We start from the raw sequence: 19044 nt of genomic DNA on the forward strand, positions 1-19044 counted from the left end.
CATATCACCAAACTGGCCAGCACGCTCGGCATCAACCCTTCGCCCCTCACCATTTGCTTAATCCCCTCTTGTTTTTATTTTGTGTCATCCAGTGAATAACTACTTGCTCATTTGACATGACTACTTTTAAAAAAATAAATATGACTCCTAAGGACAACAGTACTCTTTTGGTGTTTAGCCTCATGGAAACCATTTTTAGCTTGCCAGATAACTTTTCTCAAAAAAAAAAAATCTTTAATAGGCTCATAATTGCTTCAGTGCTAAATCGTACTTAGCAGATTCTTTATGTGGCCCTTAGATCTCTACTTTTGAACACTTTAAGCCTTTGGTCTGCAGAGGCTATTTTCTAGACTTAGAATTTCTTAGAATTTAGGAAACTTCTACATGTTAGCATTCTATACCAAAGAGACAAAAGTCTGAATGTTTAAAAACAAAGCTAGGGATGCCTGGGTTATGCAGTGGTTGAGCGTCTGCCTTTGGCTCAGGTCGTGATCCTGGGGTTCTGGGATCAAGTCCCACACTGGGCTCCCCGCAGGGAGCCTGCTTCTCTGCCTATGTCTCTGCCTCTTTCTGTGTCTCATGAATAAATAAATATAACCTTAAAAAAAAAAACTATAGAAGGAGGTAATACATGCATTCAGCAGGCTAGAATTACTCTATTTTATATTTATCCATCCAATTTACTGTCAGAGCATAATAATGAAGCATAACATTCATTAGGACCTTACCACATGTCGAACTATACTAAGCACTTTATACTCACTACTTACTTAACCCACCCAAGCACTCACATTCACTGTCTTATTTAATCCACACAAACATAGAAAGAATACACTATTTTAATCCCCATTTCACAGATGAGGATATTGAGATACCTGGCAGCTGAGGATCGTGCCCTAGGTCTCACAGGCGGTGTGGCCGAGGCAGGATGTAACCCGAACCTGTCTGGCACCAAGTCCATACCTCAAATCACTCTACCAGCATCTGTCATACTGCAGTTTACCACTCCACCCTCCAGGGGTTCATGTTCTCGGGGTTCAGCGAGTTTTATAAAAGTTTTTACATGTAGTGCTTGTATATCTAATTATCGTCTACAAAGAATTATTTGCCAGTTAGAAAGACTTCTCTCAAGGAGAATGAAATTTTGGTTTCTAAAGTCAGCTTTGCTGAAAATGGAGCCCAAATACCCCCAGGGTGTCTTTGTAAGACTTCTTTACAGGACATCTCTTCTGATCTGAACAAGGGCAATCCACCTTACCCTGTGTGTGAAATGTCCGCCGGTTTAACTATTGGCCTTGCCTTAGAAATTCCGCTTAGAATTTATTTTAGGTCCTTAGATGCTCTGTTTCAACTGAATTATTTAGTTAAACATGGGCATTCAATGAAGTGTCAGTGCTTTCACTTTTTTAGCTGGGTGTATTACCACAAAGCGACTAATGTATTTCTGGTCTTATATCCATTTTCCTGAGGGAAACACACATTAAAAGCATTTTATTTTCAGATGCTGACTTAAAGCCAAGCACATCTATTAACCCTTAAATCCTTTTGACAGGTCCACATCTCTAAGATAAGAGTGACCGAAAATCTACCTTCCAAACATGCAAGCTCTGGAACTAGGAAAACAAGGGACATTTATTAGCAACCTGTGCGGTTGATTTGCGTATGCAATCGTTTAGTGACTTAAACGAGACAGTGCGATTTCTTGAGCACTGCCATCCTTCAAAAACAGTGACTGCGGGTGGGCTTAGGTAGGAAATATATGGTGTGGAATTTTTATTTATGCAATTCAAGAACACTACCATTGGCTAACCACATATATAATAATTCTTATTGACTAATAATGAGGCCAGTCTTAAAAAAAATTCTCAGTAATAGAACTTTACATCGAACCATAATAATTTTGTTAAAAGTTATTCTCTGCTTTGGGACTTTAATTCTGGTTAGTTTTTGATTCATATGCCACCTAAAGATCTACACTATCAAACACATACTATTTTTAGGTACAAGATGGGGTGAGGGTAGAGAACTCATTTGCAAAATGCATTTAATTCTATGAACTAAGGAGACCCATCAGAAAACAAACACCTATGAAGTGAGATTTGTGCCTCATAAGGATGCTCAATGTTATTTAAAGGAGGGTTTAGATGAATAGGAGGTTAAAGCAACCTGGCTCTGTAGTTCAGCTTGATTTACCATTTTCTATCGGTATTTCTTATTTTCTGAGAATGTGATTTCTTTTTTAAACATGCCCAGTTCTCTTGGTTCAGAACCATTATTAATTATTTATCCTAAGGGGCATCACGGAAGTGCTATCTTGGAAGTTTTTATTAGGCCAAAAATTACTTGCCTAAAATAAGTCTGTGCTTATGTCTTGGACAATATCCTTTTCTGTTGGACTTTGGACATGTTTCCTGTGGACAGAGCTATCTGCTTTGTCCCAGTGCCCCAGTGGGCCAAGCTCAGGGGCAGGCCGGAGTGCTCCAAGGTGCTGACCTTGAGTGGCCCTGGTTTGGGCAGGCCGTGGAACTAGAAACTCTGAATCCCTTGACTCTCCAAACTTCTCCCATATAAAGTACAGAATGCCAACTTAAGTCTGGATTTGAGATGACTTCAGCGGGCAAGTAAATTCAATTTCTTTGCTAATTCCAGCCACCCTATTAGACCTCAGTCTCTTCATATGCAAAAGATGAAGAGTAGTGCTACCTGCCTTTTAGGCCTGCTTAAAACCTGGTGTATAGGGATCCCTGGGTGGTGCAGCGGTTTGGCGCCTGCCTTTGGCCCAGGGCGCGATCCTGGAGACCCGGGATCGAATCCCACGTCGGGCTCCCAGTGCATGGAGCCTGCTTCTCCCTCTGCCTGTGTCTCTGTGCCTCTCTCTCTCTCTGTGACTATCATAAATAAATTAAAAAAAAAATTTTTTTAAAAACCTGGTGTATACATTTTATTTGATATGGAAATCCTGTTTGGGTAACCCATCTAAGGTCATACTGAAGTATTAGAGCCAATCTTCTGATTCTAGAGTCCCAGCTTCCATGCTGCCTCGGTCAGGATGCCGTCAACAGCTAAGAACCCCTAATGAATAAGGTAGCCAATAGTAATATAAACATTATATTAAAAATATAAACTTTGGGATGCCTGGGTGGCCCAGCGGTTGAACATCTGCCTTCAGCTCAGGGCATGCTCTCGAGGTCCAGGATCGAGTCCTGCATCCAGCTCCCTGCATGGAGCCTGCTTCTCCCTCTGCCTGTCTCTGCCTCTCTTTCTGTGTCTCTCATGAATAAATAAATAATATCTAAAAAATAAAAAATAAACTTCAACACAGTTGCCATATGCTAATTTTTTCTTAGTAGTAAATACTACGCTTTCTGATGTAGCCTAAGTATCAGCCCTTAATATGTATATTTAAGGCTGAAAATAAAGTTCAGGGAAGCAAACATTTCTTGTATTTCCTGTTCTATTTAAGGCATTAATTCGAACACATCATAGAACATCTGAACTTTGATATCTAAGTCTCAAGAAGGGGACTCCAGAGGAATTAGGAATGCGTAAGGGTGGAGCTTGGACATTTCCTCTGTGCCCCGGTGTTCAGTGCCTTGCTGTGGCTGCCCCGCGACATCCAAATCTCTCTGCATGGCGCTCGAGGCTGAGCTCTGGCCGACTCCAACTTGCAGCCTCAGCCCCGATTAAGTCCCAGTTATGAACTCCACCCTGGAGCCCTCGTCATTCCTCAGCTTTGACGTTCTTTCTGTTCCAGGATCTTGCTTGGCCCTGTAGCCCCTTCGTCCTGGAAAGCATCTCCCCTGTCATCTCAGTCCTGGGAAATCCTGATCTCCGGCACAAACGCCCGTTCCGCTGTGACACAGCCCTTGTCCCCTGGGCTGGCGGCCCGCTGGCTGATTCTTCCCTCGCTGCCGCCGCCCGGAGCTGGCCGCCCCGTCGGGTCTCACTCGGCCCTGCTCGAAACGTCGTTCTCGGGGCCAGGAGCTTCTCTGTCTTCATTCTTCTCCCCATAGGACTTTGCATTCCAAACTGTGGCTTACCCAGAGTAACTCTTTAATGATCTGTTGACTTAAGTTTAGTCCAACAGCACGCACGACTTGGAGACCGGCAGCAGCACCATCAGCTGGAAGGTTCTGAATCCACGGAGTAAGGCGAGGTCGCTTCAGCACGCTCACGGGTGACTAGCAGTTACGTTTCTGGGGTTTAAAACAGCCTCCCCCATTGTCAGAAAGTAATACTGATTCATCAGAGGGTGCTAGTGGGAGAAAGACCCACACAAGGGGACAAACATCATCATTAAGCTGCCTTCCAAGGGCAGCTGCTGCTCTTTTTTAAAATATGGAAATGCTCTGTTTTTCTCAGAAATGCTCGAGAGAGACCACACAGAAGGTCCACCAGGACGTAAGGGAGAGCACAACCGGGTGTGAACCCGACGCCCCGTGTGTCAGGCCCGTGTGGTTCATTTGTCGTTGCATCCGGCCGGGTCCCCAGCTTGTCGTCTGGAAAGTAGGAATACTTAATGCTGGTTGATACTCGTACAGTGTTTTTTGGAAGATCAGATTACAGAATGTTTGATGGCATTTTGTAAACTAGAAGATATTACGTGCTTGTTAGCTCGTACGTTTAACTGTACTGCGGATGAGTCTATGGATACGTGGAGCAATCAGACTGGAGCCTAAGTGACAGTTCCTACAGGGTTCGTATCTAGCTCTGTTACTAAAGTTACGGATGAGAGGAGGAGAAAGGAATGAACTTTAATTGAGCACCACTGCATGTCAGGTTCTGAGCTATTTGCTTTATTGTCTTCCCACAGGACCATGGAATGGCCTTTATGTATGAGAAAAACGGAATTTCAGTGAGCAAAGCCACTGGTATTGCAAGATTAAAACTAAGGTGGGTCCGATTTTAAATCTCATATTCTTTGTATTTTTGCTACAGTAAGAGAGCTTGGGGAGAGTTTTTTTTTTTTTTTAAATTTTTATTTATTTATGATAGTCACAGAGAGAGAGAGAGAGGCAGAGACACAGGCAGAGGGAGAAGCAGGCTCCATGCACCGGGAGCCCGACGTGGGACTCGATCCCGGGTCTCCAGGATCGCGCCCTGGGCCAAAGGCAGGCGCCAAACCGCTGCGCCACCCAGGGATCCCAGGGAGAGTTTTTTTAATGGAATTCTTATCATGCAAATTTCCAGTGATCGGAGGGCAGTATTTGATCAAATACATAGATTATTTGATATAGAATCTCTTAGAAAAGATCAACGAAGTTGTGATTATTTCGCCTAGTTGTGATTACTTGTGACTATTTCTAAAGAGTAGACTAATGTAAAAGCTATTTTCAAACTTATGAAAGGGAGCAAATAGTGGATATCTACGAAGTAATCTTTCCTTGTAATTTGTACATCTTAAACTATTATTTAGAAGTTTTCATGGCATGACATCTTTAGACTTAAAAAGAACCATTGAGAGAAACTGGAATTTCCTTCTTGATAGAAGGTTCGTTTTGAACAAGGTGGTTTATCTTTTCAGAATTTAATAATAATCTTATTTAGAGGTGGAAACTTAGTTGAGGAAGAATTTTCAAGTAAACGTGAAAGGAAAACACTATTACTACAAATTTGGAGGCTTGTGATCAAAATAAAATGATATCACAGCACAAAGGATCGGAAATGATATTACAGTACAGAGACACATGAGGGTGCTCTAACCAGCTGCTATAATCGATGATTAAACCGTTCAAATATTAGGGGGAAATCAGGGTCCATTGTGAATAGCAGTGTTGAATTTGCTCTGTAGTGTCAGCTAAACATCATCTTGGAATTGATGTTTCTTCTTTTAAATAAAATGTTCGGGTCTCCCGACCCATCTTCTAAAAAGTAGATGTTCATAGTGGACAATTGGGGCAATGCTGAGAAGCACCAATGAGAAAGAAGAAGGAAACGGATGGTGCTATCCGGTCTGGGAGGCTGGGCCTTTCTAGCCAGGCCAGTTGGAGGCTTAGCTCAGGAGGCCTGTCTTCAAACACGAGCCCAGCCTGTTCTCATTTTGATTCCACAGACCTTCTGCTGGTAGGAAGGGGGAGCAGAGACCGGGGGTCTAATGACCGCAAGAAGAGAATTAGAGACGCATGTTTATCTCAATACATTTACTCTCATTAAAGTTCATATTCACTGACATCATGCATCTCCTTGAAAAAGTCTGCCCACCCACCATTAATTAAAGCCACATTTTAAAAAGTCAGTGTGTGCACTTTTATTCCAATCAAAAGTAGCCTCCTAAGTTTTGCAGGCTAGGCAGGAGTATATCTGAGGCCTGACAGCTGTTCACCTCCACGCAGTGAAGAATCATGTGATTTATATTAAAAGTCACGTTAAATCAGGGCCTACAATATAATAGCTACGGTCTATTGTCTTGAGGAGGCGAAACATTCAAAACCTAATAGCGTCTGAAGCAAAATCAACATGACTTTTGATAAGTCGGCATTCCTCTGGTTACAGTGTACCTACCACCACAGGCCTTGACCTTCACAAATACTCTGAGATCTAACTACGCACCCTGCTTGAATAATGAAGCAGCACACTCCTATCAAAGACACCACACTTTATAACTTATACATGTGGTATCAGTGTCAAAACAAAGGTCAATGTAAAAATTATTTTTTGATCTAAACCATTGCACAAACAGCAATTACCAATAGTTGGAGGATTACACAACCATAGGCTGTATTCTTGGCAGCAGTCACGATAGGTTCATAAATTCATGAAAATAAGAAATGTTGATTTTTAAAGTTCAAGAAAGGTACTATTTGTAAACAGTTCAGGTCACACTCATTTTATTCCATGTGTTAAGCAAGACTTTCCTTCCAGCTTCCTTTAAATGAGATTTGTTCTTTCCATGAGCCTAGTAAAAGGGTTTTCATCCAAACAGATCTGCATTCTTTTCGATTCTTTTTTTTTTCCTATTAGAGCCCTCCTGGGGACCTTTCAATTTTATGCTGATCTTTCTTTATATATTAATGTCAAGCACATTTTTATTTTGTGTTGATAAAAGACAAATTATCATCATCTCTTCCCATTGGCAATTCGATTGTTCTAGAATGGTTCTGACCAAATATTTGATTAGCCTAACCAGCTTTTGTTTTCTACACAAAGAGAGAATGAGTGGCATTCAGATTCTCTGGTTCTTCTGGTCCTGTTGCCACCTAGGAAGAAATGGCACATCTACGGACCTGAGCACTAGCTCTGAGATGGTTTAATCTTGGGCCAACGCAACCCTAGGCCAGGAGTTGAACCTGAGTGCTAGTACTGACTTTTCTACTGACTCTCCATGTGACCTTGAGCACCTTGGGGCCTGCTGCCTCACCCAACAAATGGGGGCTAGGAGGTGAGTAATGACTGGGTACCCACAGCCCAGGAAGTTAGTCAGGACTAGTGCATAAAGGGACCAGAGCACCCCCTTTGGGGCAGGTCTTCCCCTGGTCCACTTACTCATCCAGTTACTGCAACTACAAGGTGGGGCTTTAATGCACGAGACTTGGGTCTGGTTCTAAAAAGAGCATCTTTAAATCTAGACGTCAACAAGCCATGCCTGGTGGGTTGCTTTCCTGACGAGTTGGAGAGAGGACACTCTGGGTCTTGAACCCCCTCAGATACAAGCATTTTCAGTGTCCCGTTGGTATGCGGGATGAAGCCCTATCCTCACCCGCAGATTATATCTCCTGTCTAGATGATACGGTGTCCAGAGGGACCATAAAACACTTCACTCTGCACAATGCCAAAAGCAATGGGTGGACTCCAGCTCAGCTGTGGGAAGGAAGGTGGAGTGCGGGTGGAGACACTTCAACCCGGCCCATGGTATTCTTTAGAATCTACGGCTGGGGGTGGGGGTGGGGGTGGGGGGCAGTGGGAAGTTGTGACCGTAGAGCATTTTATCAACTCTAGGGAAGCTTAAGATAAGCTTGGTCTAAGCGATTTCTAAAGCCATGCAGCCTATAAAATGAGCGCCACTGGCGTCCATACCTTCCGGCCGGCTCTGTTGTTGTGAAGGTTCATCAGGGCTCTGGCATCCTTTCCCTTCCTTTCCTTGGCATCCACGAAGGCTCGGGCAAATTTGATCCCATAGTCAATGTTATCGCTGCAGCCACCCCAGTCGAAACTGCCCTTGCTGTCCTTGGCGGTTCCCTTCTTCTTTGGATCACAGGAACAGGATTTTAACTCTCCTTGGCTACAGGCCCTGGTGATGGCAAACACAACTCCAGCTGAGGAGACGGCGTAAACAAAGGCAGATTCCCGACTACCTGCAACAGAAATGCTTTTCTTAAACGCGGTCTGGAATTGCTGGTTCTGAAACAGCTTTCACACTAGGGCTGCTGACGGCTCGCTCCACCTGCGGCACACGTCGCCACAGGGCAGGAAGGTTCTGGTGTTCTTGAAGGATTCTCTTCTAGAGCCAGGGCTCGCTTTCTAATAGGAATTAGGCCATAAAAGCTTTTTGTCAGGTTAGGCGTCTGTGTGACAACCGTCCTTCCAGTTAAGTGTGTAAAGCGTCTAAAGGGAATGCAGCCAGGCTGCCTGTCTCGCTGGCTCGCCCCTGGCTTTGCGCTTGCCTCCTGCCCCGGAGGAGAGGAGCCAGGCTTCTGGGGCCTTCCTTCCATCTGTAACAGGGTCTGTGTCATGCCTCAAATTGGTCTGGTGTTCGCGCTACGGCAGCTCTCCTCGAAAAAACACCCCTTCCGAACGTGCAGGCCTCAGTGAGGACACTCCTGTCACACAGTGGAGACTGGAAGACCGGCTCAGGGACCCACGCAGGGGCCGAGGCGCGAGGAGAAGCCGGCAGTACCCCGCCCCGTGCCTTCGCGCTGGGGAGCTCGGGCTCGGCATCGGCTTTCACGAGTCATTGAGAGACTGTTGAAGGCAACATGCAATATCCTTGAGTTACATACTGCGTCTGACTATTACGGTGAATTTACTTTCTTCTGGAACACCTGCACTAATCACTGGCATTGGGTAAAAGACAGCGAAAAGCTTTTCTTTGGTTTTTCTGGAAGGAAACAAATTTACCGCCTATAATTAGACCTGGGCAAGGACCCTTTGGGGTGCTTTCTTAGAATTGTTCTTTATTAGAGCCCAGGCTACTTTCCCTTACAGGCTGAAAGGTACATATTTCAGGGCAATAACTACATTAAATTATTTTAATAATCTGTAGTAACTCATAACACGGTGTTGCGGGATAGTGACAGATATAAGGCTCTTTAGGGTCCGAGCGCACCTCATTTTTCAAGTGGGGCTGTATTTCATTGTTATTAGCGTGCCTCTTTATTAATGGGTGTGGCGGCAAATATATCAACAATCAAAATAGAAGCTCAACAACCTGCTGCCAACGCAAGGCAGAGAACGGAGAGCCATTCAGCGACTCGGTATGTCAAGACGAGTGTGACTTTTTGAACCACACAGCTGGGAGAACAAACCACCTTTTCGCCTTGAAGCCCTGCTTGTTTCCGCCTGTCATTCGGTGCTAAAATTTATTATATGTCCCCTGCAATATTTGCTCTGCTAGTCTCATTATTAAAAATCAGGAAAACATATCTACACCATATTAAATGGCACTTACCTCAGCCTTCAAAAAGAAAAAAAAAGAAAAATCTCCCCTGAAACCCCTAACCATCAAAAAAGGAATCAATCATACCCTGTACTTTAGGTAAAATCAATTATATGAATATTTGCCATAGGTAGCAGGTAGTAGCACTCTCCAGAGAGAAACGTGATGGTCAGAGAGCTGTTTTTAAAGAGTCCCAGGTTATATTACAAGGATCCCAGATTGTCTACGTGAATGGAGATGTTTTACCAAAGAAGGTGATGAATAGATACTAATGTGGCTTAACCGCAGGTAGCGGCTTTCAGGTAAATAAAACTATGGTGACACCCATCCTAGAGGTGAGGAAAACGCCTTGTCCGTTATCACCCCCTTGACCTGCTAATGCCTGGTTTTGTATTTGGAGTGAGCTGCCTACGTTTAGAGATGCCACGGAGGGGGGACCTCGTAAACGCTTAACGTCTTTAGCGCTGGTCTTACTTTTCAAGGAGAAAGAAGAGCAATTTTATGAGGTGGTCTTTTAGGGGAAGGGAAAGGAAGATGTGGATGATAGAATGCCCGTGACCAGACACTACCGTGAAAGCAGGAGAGGAAAGCCATTGCCTCGGTGCAGAATTCATCCGGGCATAACTTGCAAACAATGACATTGACCTGTTGGCCCAAAGAAGAAAAGAATCACAGGAAGGCTGCTAGGATTCCGAAGTAATTTCCAAAGCGGAAACATCACCTTTCTGGATATCTGTCGCTTAGTCTCCGAACACATCACTAAGTAACTAGACGTCTCTAGATTTAAATACAAAACTTAGCACATTGACTGGCTTTTCATTTTACCTCCAGATGTTTTGGTATCACGTAGATTCGGCCTTAAGATGTTTTCAGTTAAGTGTCTTAGATGAATCACTAAAATGCTATGTGTGAAATAGTAGCACATTTCGAGAGTTGGCTTTGGAACAAGACAAAGTTTGATCTTGAGGCCTCTTAGAAAAACGGATTCTTTTTAAAGCCATCACAATATGAAATGAAATCCAAATCTAAAGGGTGGTGGTGGTAATTTAACTTCCTAATGTGGTTAAAGTTTCACTAATTTGGAGATGGAGAGAAGTCAAGAAATATCTATCAAGCGCGTAGGCATCATTTTTGTCCGAGGCGGGGTCTGGTCACCTGGGAGGGCAAAACACTTAGAAGCTACCCTTTCTGGAAGGTTATGGGTCATCTGGCTGTCTTGAAATGCTTTCTTTTTTTTTTTTTAAAGTACATTTGCAAGGATGAGACCTGAGACCTACTTGCATTTTTGTTTTTTAAGGCTTATGCTAGAATTCTGGAGGTATATTCTTGCAGGAATATTTCTGGGTTTACTAGTTTGGTCTTTAAGTTTCTCTGCCTGTGGCTGGTGACAGTCTGTGGAATGAGTGAATTATAAATGTTTCCAGAAATTGTCCTGTCTTCCTCTAGCTCGCTGGAGCAGAAGAGGCAGACAGATGTTCCCCTTTTCTCTATGACCAGGGAATATGTTTAGTGACTTATGCTCTCGCCCATCAGTGATGTTGGCCTTTGCCTTTCCTATGCATCTATAAGGACACTGAGGTTTCCAAAAGAGAGTCCTTCACAACCTAAGATGTGAATTTCCCTCCAAGCGATTAATTGTAAAAATCTTTGGATAGCTTCATTGGAATTTCTTGATTATTTCCAGGATAAACTACGTTAGGCCAAATTCAGCCCTCCCATAACCAACACAAAAAAAATCATCACAGACAGTCACAGGAGTTTTATATAAATGTGCAGGAAGAAATCTGGCCTTCCGTGAAGATTGGAAAGAAGCTGTGTAGCATGAGTGCCTTAAGTCTCGAGTACTTTGGAAAAGCGTTCAGCTTCCTCCGAAAGAACTCTCAAGGAAGTTCAGCTTAGACTCCCTTATTTACCTGAGGCTTGACACTAAGGCCAACTAGCGCTGCTTCCTCCCGTTCTAGCCTCTTCCCTCTCAGCAACCCTACAGCCAAGATGAAAAAGATTTTACAAATGAACTCCCGGCTTTGCTAGACATTCCCTCTTTAGGCTCCATGGGCAACACTGCTTCCTTTGATTGGTGATCGAAAGTTGGTTGTTTTTTTTTTTTTTTTTTCTATTCAATATGGAGTCACCTGAATGGATTTTTGCAGTCAGGGTTTGGAGATGAGCATTTTGTCAACGAGAAGGATATCTGATTTGTGACGATGGGCAAATGACTGCGAGCACTTTGGAGAGTCCTGATACGGCTTCCACACTGAGAGCCTGTACACAATATGCCCAAAGATCACTTGCGTTAGCTATTTGTAAACTCTCTTTGACGAGGTCCAGCACTTTTTAATTTTATTTTTTAGGTCCAGCACTTTAATTGATTCACTGGTGAGCTAATCTAGGTGAAGTCTTAAAATTCCATGTAGCTGAAATTCACTATTGACCTTTCAAAAATTTGCGATGTCATATTGAAACTCCAAAAGGAATGCACAAGAATATAGTTCTTAAACTAGAGAATAAAATTGCCGAATATCGCAGTAAATTAAGTTTAGGGATACACTGAGTGAGAGTACTACGCCCTTGGGGGATTTTAGAGACATTCAGTTATGCATTTGGCCTCATAAAACCCTAGGGCTGTGATGATTACATGATAGAAACACCCTCTGTTAAGCATTACCAAGTGTACAGCCTGGACGATTTTCTTAGGAATGGGGGGTGGTGGTGGTGGGCAAAAACAAGTGTATTTTCCTGTTTCTGGGGTTCACACGTAAACTCTTGTGTTTTCAGTGGGATTTCCCGAAAGCAAATGGACCATGCTACCTCTTGAAGGATGCTAACAATGCCAGGTTAAGGGATGAGTATTTCTGACGATGAAATCTAATTTTCAGTTCATTTGCTTTGATTGTATACCAGCCACTTCTTATGTTCAGAACTTTTAAGAAATTTATTATGTAATCAGATAGTGTTTACTTCTCCCTCTAAGTAAAACAGAAATGAAACATATATATGTTTGTTGAAAACTATGCACTCACGGTTCTCACCCCTATTCTCCATAAATATTATTCTGCCTAAAATATGCCTGGAAAACAGCAGCTGTTCACTCTGAGTTCATCCATTCATTCACCACTCAATGAGTGAATGATGCCTGCCACACAAGACACCGAGCAAGGGCGGGGATTTACAGATTTTACAACATCCCGGAAAAGAAAAATGTTGAATTTAGACACAGAGTGACCCAAGACTGAGTAGCTGAATGGGAGGTGAAAGGGGGTGGTTGGGGATTTGTCCTGCTTCTTAATAAACATTTGGCTTATTTTTTTTTTTAATACTTTTTGGTCAGTGAAAGTTCTGAGTACTCTATCCTGATCTGCTCAAATCCTCTGGAAAGTTCAAATCCCAGAAAGAATCAAAAAGTCAAGAGAGCCCTGTGACTGCTTCCTCCTTTCTCCTGAAGACAGAATCTGATCCTGGAGGGACAGGCATGGTGGTGACAGGACACAGAAGGACAGAGCAAAGAGCGAAAAGACCCTTCATCCTAAATTACGACTGGCCTCCTTCGACACTTGAGGCAAGTTCCTTGATTTCTTTAGTCGTCATCTGTAAGTCAGGGACAACGCCACCCAACAGGACAAGCTTCTGACTAACTAAATGCAAGAAGAGATGAGCGGGGTCTGGGAAGACCAAGTCAGGGGACTTGTGTGTGAGGGGACAGCCCGTGGAGCTCTGCAAAGGCGGGAGACTTACTTCGGAGCAGGACCCTGCCAAAGAGGCTGTGATCCCTGTCCAGCGTGTTGCAGTTCCAGCGGTGCTGGCGGAACTGGTGCTGGCACTCTGCTGTCCACTCGGCCACGCCCAGGCCAATGGCACGCATCACGTCCGGGTGTCGGTGGCACAGCTGGCGCTGGCGGCTCACCAGGCCTGGCACATTGTCACACATCACCCTGGAGGAGCCGCCTGTAGCTCTCATGTACCTGCAAAGGAGCAACACGGAGGTGGAAACACCATGAACGTCAGGGCTGGGGCCCTGTTTCCCGGGAGACTGAAGAGCTCAAAGCACAGTTCACGTATGAATTCCTTATCCTTCTGGGGGATACTGGGAAGCAAGAAGGGGCGCAGCACGCATGGGAGTAGATGCCACCCCAACATGGAGCGAGGATTGTGTGTCTTGGATGTGAGGCCAGGGCCACCTGATGATGCTCCGGCCAGGGGAGGAGAGTCAAGGTCAAGAGTGAGGGAGGGGGCAGTGTGTGTGGGGAAGAGTGCTTCAAAGGCTTTTCCCAAGAGGGCTCCGATCTCTGTGACACAGTATGTCTGGGCTTCGCTTTGGGGGCGTCCTCCTTTAGAAGCAGCTTGCTCCCACTTCTTTGACCCAATGTTTAAGTGTCTTTAGAAACTGTCTGTATCTGGCCAATCAACACCTGCTGGTGGTATCTGATGTTACATCTCTCCTGGCAGACATGCCCTTCTTTCCTTACCAAAGAATCCTTTAAATATTCCCATTCTCCTCCCCCCCCCCCCCCAGCTCTCTTTGGCTTTTATAGAGAAAAGCCTTTGGAAGAAAAAAAAAATTCTTTCTATTGTTATTAAGGACACTAAATGTTTGGAAGAATCAAACAGTGTTATAGCTCCATAAAGTACTTTTGAAAAGAAACTTTAACAAAAAATTACATCATCATCTCTACCCAGATGTTCTCTATTAGTCGTGAAATGTTTAGAAAGGTACCTTTTATATAACCCAAGCTGCCATAGGTGTCTTTTGAAGCGATCAAACAAGGAGAATGTCTTTTTCTTGTATTTTCATTATTTTATATGATCATAAAATCGTTACAGCTGCGACTTCCAAAAAATATATTTAAGTGACAGCTGAGAGACAATGTGACAAAAAGCCCCGGCAATAAATAATGTTTATACACCCATGGAAACAGAAATAGTCATTTTATTGAAAAATGGTCACTCTGATAAATCAATCTTTGATCCTGTGTCAGCAGTGTCAAGGCTAAACGCCTTCCTGTTCAAAGCGGCTTAGGGAGGAATTGAACCCTTCTTCCCATCAACGCTTTGCCTTGCTCCTTTGAAGAGCTCCAAGGTCTTCCTCCAGTCCCCTCCTCTATGGTCTTTAATTTGGCCGAGGCTCCTCACTTTTGCCAGATTCTTGAAAACAAAATACAACCCCCCCCCCCCCCCCAAGCAACACCAGCCCACCTAGCTGGCCTTCCTGAGTCCGTATTTTAGGATCTGCTCCGAAACCTGCAGGTTCAGGGCGTCCCCCAGCTGCAACTCCACCTCTGCGGGGCACCAGGAGGGGGACGGAGCCGGAGGGTCTCCCCTCGAGCGCCGCCGGGACCTGCCCCGCCTCGCGCCCGCCCCTCCCCGCGCGCCCTCCCCGCGGAGCCGCCGAGCGAGCGCCCCTGCAGTTACCCTCGCGGTGACCGCGCTTCCCAGCGGGCGGCAGCGGGAGCCCCGGCGGGCGGCGGGCGGCGGGCGGGGGGAGCCCGGAGGGGGCCCTGCAAGTCCTCACCTGCGGGCTGCGCGGCCCCGCACCGCCCGGGGGACCTGGGGGGACCTGGGGGGTCACTGCAAGTGCTGTGGGATGCGCGGCCCCGCACCGCCTGGGGGACCTGGGGGGACACTGCAAGTCCTCACCTGCGGGCTGCGCGGCCCCGCACCGCCCGGGGGACCTGGGGGGACCTGGGGGGTCACTGCAAGTCCTCACCTGCGGGCTGCGCGGCCCCGCACCGCCCGGGGGACCTGGGGGGACCTGGGGGGTCACTGCAAGTCCTGAGGGCTGCGCGGCCCCGCACCGCCCGGGGGACCTGGGGGGACACTGCAAGTCCTCACCTGCGGGCTGCGCGGCCCCGGACCGCCCCGGGGGGACCTGGGGGGTCACTGCAAGTCCTAAGCTGAGTGCTGCGCGGCCCCGCACCGCCCGGGGGGACCTAGGGGGGACCTGGGGGGTCACTGCAAGTCCTAAGCTGAGTGCTGCGCGGCCCCGCACCGCCCGGGGGGACCTTGGGGGTCACTGCAAGTCCTAAGCTGAGGGCTGCGCGGCCCCGCACCGCCCGGGGGGACCTGGGGGGGACCTGGGGGGTCACTGCAAGTCCTGTGGGATGCGCGGCCCCGCACCACCCGGGGACCTGGGGGGACACTGCAAGTGCTCACCTGCGGGCTGCGCCGCACTGCACCGCCTGGGGGGCCTGGGGGGACACTGCAAGTCCTCACCTACGGGCTGCGCGGCCCCGGACCGCCCCAGGGGGACCTGGAGGGACACTGCAAGTCCTAACCTGAGGGCTGCGCGGCCCCGCACCGCCCAGGGAGACCTGGGGGTACCTGGGAGGGGTCACTGCAAGTCCTGTGGGATGCGCGGCCCCGCACCTCCCCGGGGGATCCCGGTGGGGGACACTGCAAGTGCCCACCTGCGGGCTGCGCGGCCCCGCACCGCCCCTGGGGGGACCTGGGGGGACCTGGGAGGACACTGCAAGTGCCCACCTGCGGGGGGGGGGGCCTGGGGGGCCCGGGCGGGGGAGCGGTTGCAGCTTTCACGCTGCATTTGCACACTCAGGCACGCACGCCCGGGCTACAGAGCTCGGCCCCGGCTGGCGCGTCTCTGTCTCCGGGATGAGAAATTGGCTGGTTTTGCTGTCGCTCATCCGGATCCGAATCAACCAAACCCCCGAGCTCTCTCGTTTGAGGGACACTGTGGGGTTGGAATTTTGTTTTTTCTTTTTTTTGTGGAGTTGTCAAAGCTGGACTGGTCTTCGGGGGAGAGGCAGGGGGCGGCGGGCGGGGGCGGGGGCGGGGGCGCAGCGCCGGGGCGAGCGGGCGGCGGCGGCAGGTCCCCGGGGCCGGTGCGCGCCCCGCTCCCCGCCTCCCCCCTGCGCCCGCGCGGGGACTTACCACCACGAGGCGCCGACCCCGGGGGCGAGCCAGGCCAGGAGCAGGGGGAGCCAGAGCCCGGCTCCACCGACAGGGGCGTTCATAGTAGCCCCGCTGCGTCCGCATCAGGTCAGACTCCGTGCGCGGGCGCCATGCGAGCCCCGAGCAGAAGCGCTCAGCGCCGGGAGCGCCTCGTCACGGCCGCCGGCGCCGCGCCCCCGCCCCCGCCCCCTGCGCGCGTCGGCGACGAGCCCGGGACTCGCCGATAAAGTTTCAAACCCGCGGCGGGGCGGGCGAGAGGGGCCGGCCCGGGCCGCTCGCCCCAGCGCGGTCCCCGAGGCGCGGCGAGCGCGGGCGGCCCGAGAGCTCTGCGCGCCCCCTGCGCGCCCCAGGCCGCTCGGCTCCCCCTCGGCTCCCCCTCGGCTCCCCGCCCGCCGGGAGCGGCCGGGGGAGGGGGTGCGGCGGGGGGCGGGCCGCGGGCGCGGGGAGCCGGGGGCGGGGGCGGGGGGCGCGGGCGCGGGGAGCTGCAGGGGGCGGGGGCGGGGGCGGGGGGCGCGGGCGCGTGGAGCTGCAGGGGGCGGGGGCGGGGGGCGGGCGCGCAGCTCGGCCCGGCGCGGCCTCGGGGGCGGCGGGGGGCGCCGTGCGGGGCTGCCGGCCCGGGGGCATCGGGGCTCCCGCGCGCACACGAGGCCCGAGCGTGCGGCGGCGGCGGCGGCGGCGGCGCGCGGGGAGGGAGGGCGAGGGCGAGGGCGAGGGCGAGGGCGAGGGCGAGGGCGGGAGCCCCGGGCACGGGCGGCGGGAGCCCCGGGAGCGCTCCGGGGGCTGCTCCGCGCCGCGCCGAGGAAGAGCGAGGGCAGGCGCGGGGCGGCTCGCGGGGAGGGGAGGGGAGGGGAGGGGCCGCCTCGAGCCGTCGGAGCGGGGAGCCGCGAGCCCGGGACCCCTCGGCCGAAGCGTCGGCGGGCGCGGGCCGGACGCACCTGGCGCCTCGCTCGGGGAGCCGCGGGGTGCGGGCGCCGGGCGGGGGGTCGGGGGGGTGCGGGGTGCGGGCGCCGGGCGGGGGGAGCCTCTCCCGCGCGACCGGCCTGCAGCCCCGCCGTCCATCACCGGGCGGGAAGGAAGCCCGGGGGCCGGCCGGCCGCGAGCCGTCCCGCCGCTCCTCGCCTCGCCTCCCCGGGGGCCCGGGGCCCGGCCGTGCGCGCGGCGGAGGGCGAGCAGGGGCGGCCGCGCCCGCGCCCCCGGGGCCGGGGCTCGCGGGGCGCGAGTGCGGGGCGAGGCTGGACGGGGCCAAGCCCGGAAACGCCAGAAACCTGACAGATGCTGTCATCGCCCCCTCCCCCCGCCGGCCCCCGGCAGGTCCAGCCCCTCCCAGGCTGACCCAGATACATCCCTGGTCGGGTCCGGAAAGGGAGGGGAGGCAAACAAGCACCGCGCCACCCACGACTCGGGAAGAGCAGGGCCCTGCGCCAGGGCCGCTCCGTATCGCTGGGCCGCGACCCAAGGGAAGTTCTGGTCGGCCTGTGCCGGCCGCAGGGAGGGGCGGGGCGCGGGGCGCGGGGCGCGGGGGTGCGCGTCTGCTCGGCGGGTGCACGCGCGGGTGGCGGCGGGTGCGGCGGGTGAGGCGGGCGGGGCCGGGGTGGCCACCGAGCGGCAAGAAGTAGCCCTGCTTGCTTACCTCTCGGGTGCTCCTGAACCTCCCTGGCTGCATCAGCAGCAGCGGCCGCCACTGACTGCCACTCGGCTCTGTCCAGTCTCTTGCGGTAAATGCAGACACCCGGGACACGTGGAAGAAATGAGCGGCCCCAGAGGAGCCCCAGGGTGCCCAAAATTTCCCTCCTACCAGCACGTAATGTAGGGGTGTGTACGCGTATGTGGGGGAAAGGTAGGCAGCTGCATGCTGCTCTTACGGACTGTGAGACCCGAAATTACCTAAAAACTCAACTCCGAGTCCCACCCACCTCAGCACCTCCTGTCCTCACAGCTCAGGGGAGTTAGAAATACAAGGAGTGACCAGCAGCCTAGAGGTCCTTCCTCTCCGCCCAGGGGACTATTGAGTGGCCAGGACATCTGCCCTTCAGTTGTTGGTGAGGCCAATGGAATGACCTAAACCTGAAACAGACCTTCTGGAAAAAGAACGGACCATCCCCAAAGCTAATTAAATCCACTCCAAGGACTTCGTCCTGGGGCAGAAGTACCATATGATTTGCAGAGAAGAAACAGGCTTGGTAAAAGGCAAAAAGCTCGAAAGTTCAAGAGAAGCTAGATCCAGATGTGAGAAAAAAAAAAAAAAAAAAAGGTCCACCCAAACACCCCTTCCTGACCTGTCTGTCCAGAGGCAGTCTGGAGCAGATGACTGGTCTCTTCCAGATGTGTGATTACACTTCCCTTCATTCTCCACCCCTGTTCACTTATGACCCGTTATGAGCCCTGTGCAACTCTTCTTCCTGCTAACAGGTCTGCCTCTCCTCCCTTCTCATACTGTACCTATTCTTCAGGTGGACCCTTCACTCTGAAGATAGCGTCTTCACTACTAGAGGAAGTTTGGAAATGCTCAAGAAAATCAGGGCAGTTATTACCATCCTCACTTCTCTCGC

The 19044-nt window shown here is 50.3% G+C and overlaps 1 protein-coding gene across 3 annotated transcripts in view; it reads right to left on the reverse strand.

The window, feature by feature from the left end:
- The window catches only part of WNT2 (Wnt family member 2), a 47230-nt gene extending 30452 nt beyond the window's left edge, over positions 1-16778 (reverse strand). For all 3 annotated transcript variants that reach the window (XM_041727275.1, XM_041727276.1, XM_041727278.1), the window contains exons 1-3: positions 16475-16778; positions 13325-13551; positions 8014-8291 (exon numbers count right to left, since the gene is read on the reverse strand). In XM_041727275.1, the coding sequence (XP_041583209.1) occupies positions 8014-8291; positions 13325-13551; positions 16475-16557 (588 nt within the window). In that variant the 5' untranslated portion in view covers positions 16558-16778. The remainder of the gene's footprint in view (positions 1-8013; positions 8292-13324; positions 13552-16474) is intronic.
- Positions 16779-19044: the final 2266 nt, after the last annotated feature.

Source organism: Vulpes lagopus, chromosome 13 (assembly GCF_018345385.1).
Source record: "Vulpes lagopus strain Blue_001 chromosome 13, ASM1834538v1, whole genome shotgun sequence".
Taxonomy (NCBI): domain Eukaryota; kingdom Metazoa; phylum Chordata; class Mammalia; order Carnivora; family Canidae; genus Vulpes; species Vulpes lagopus.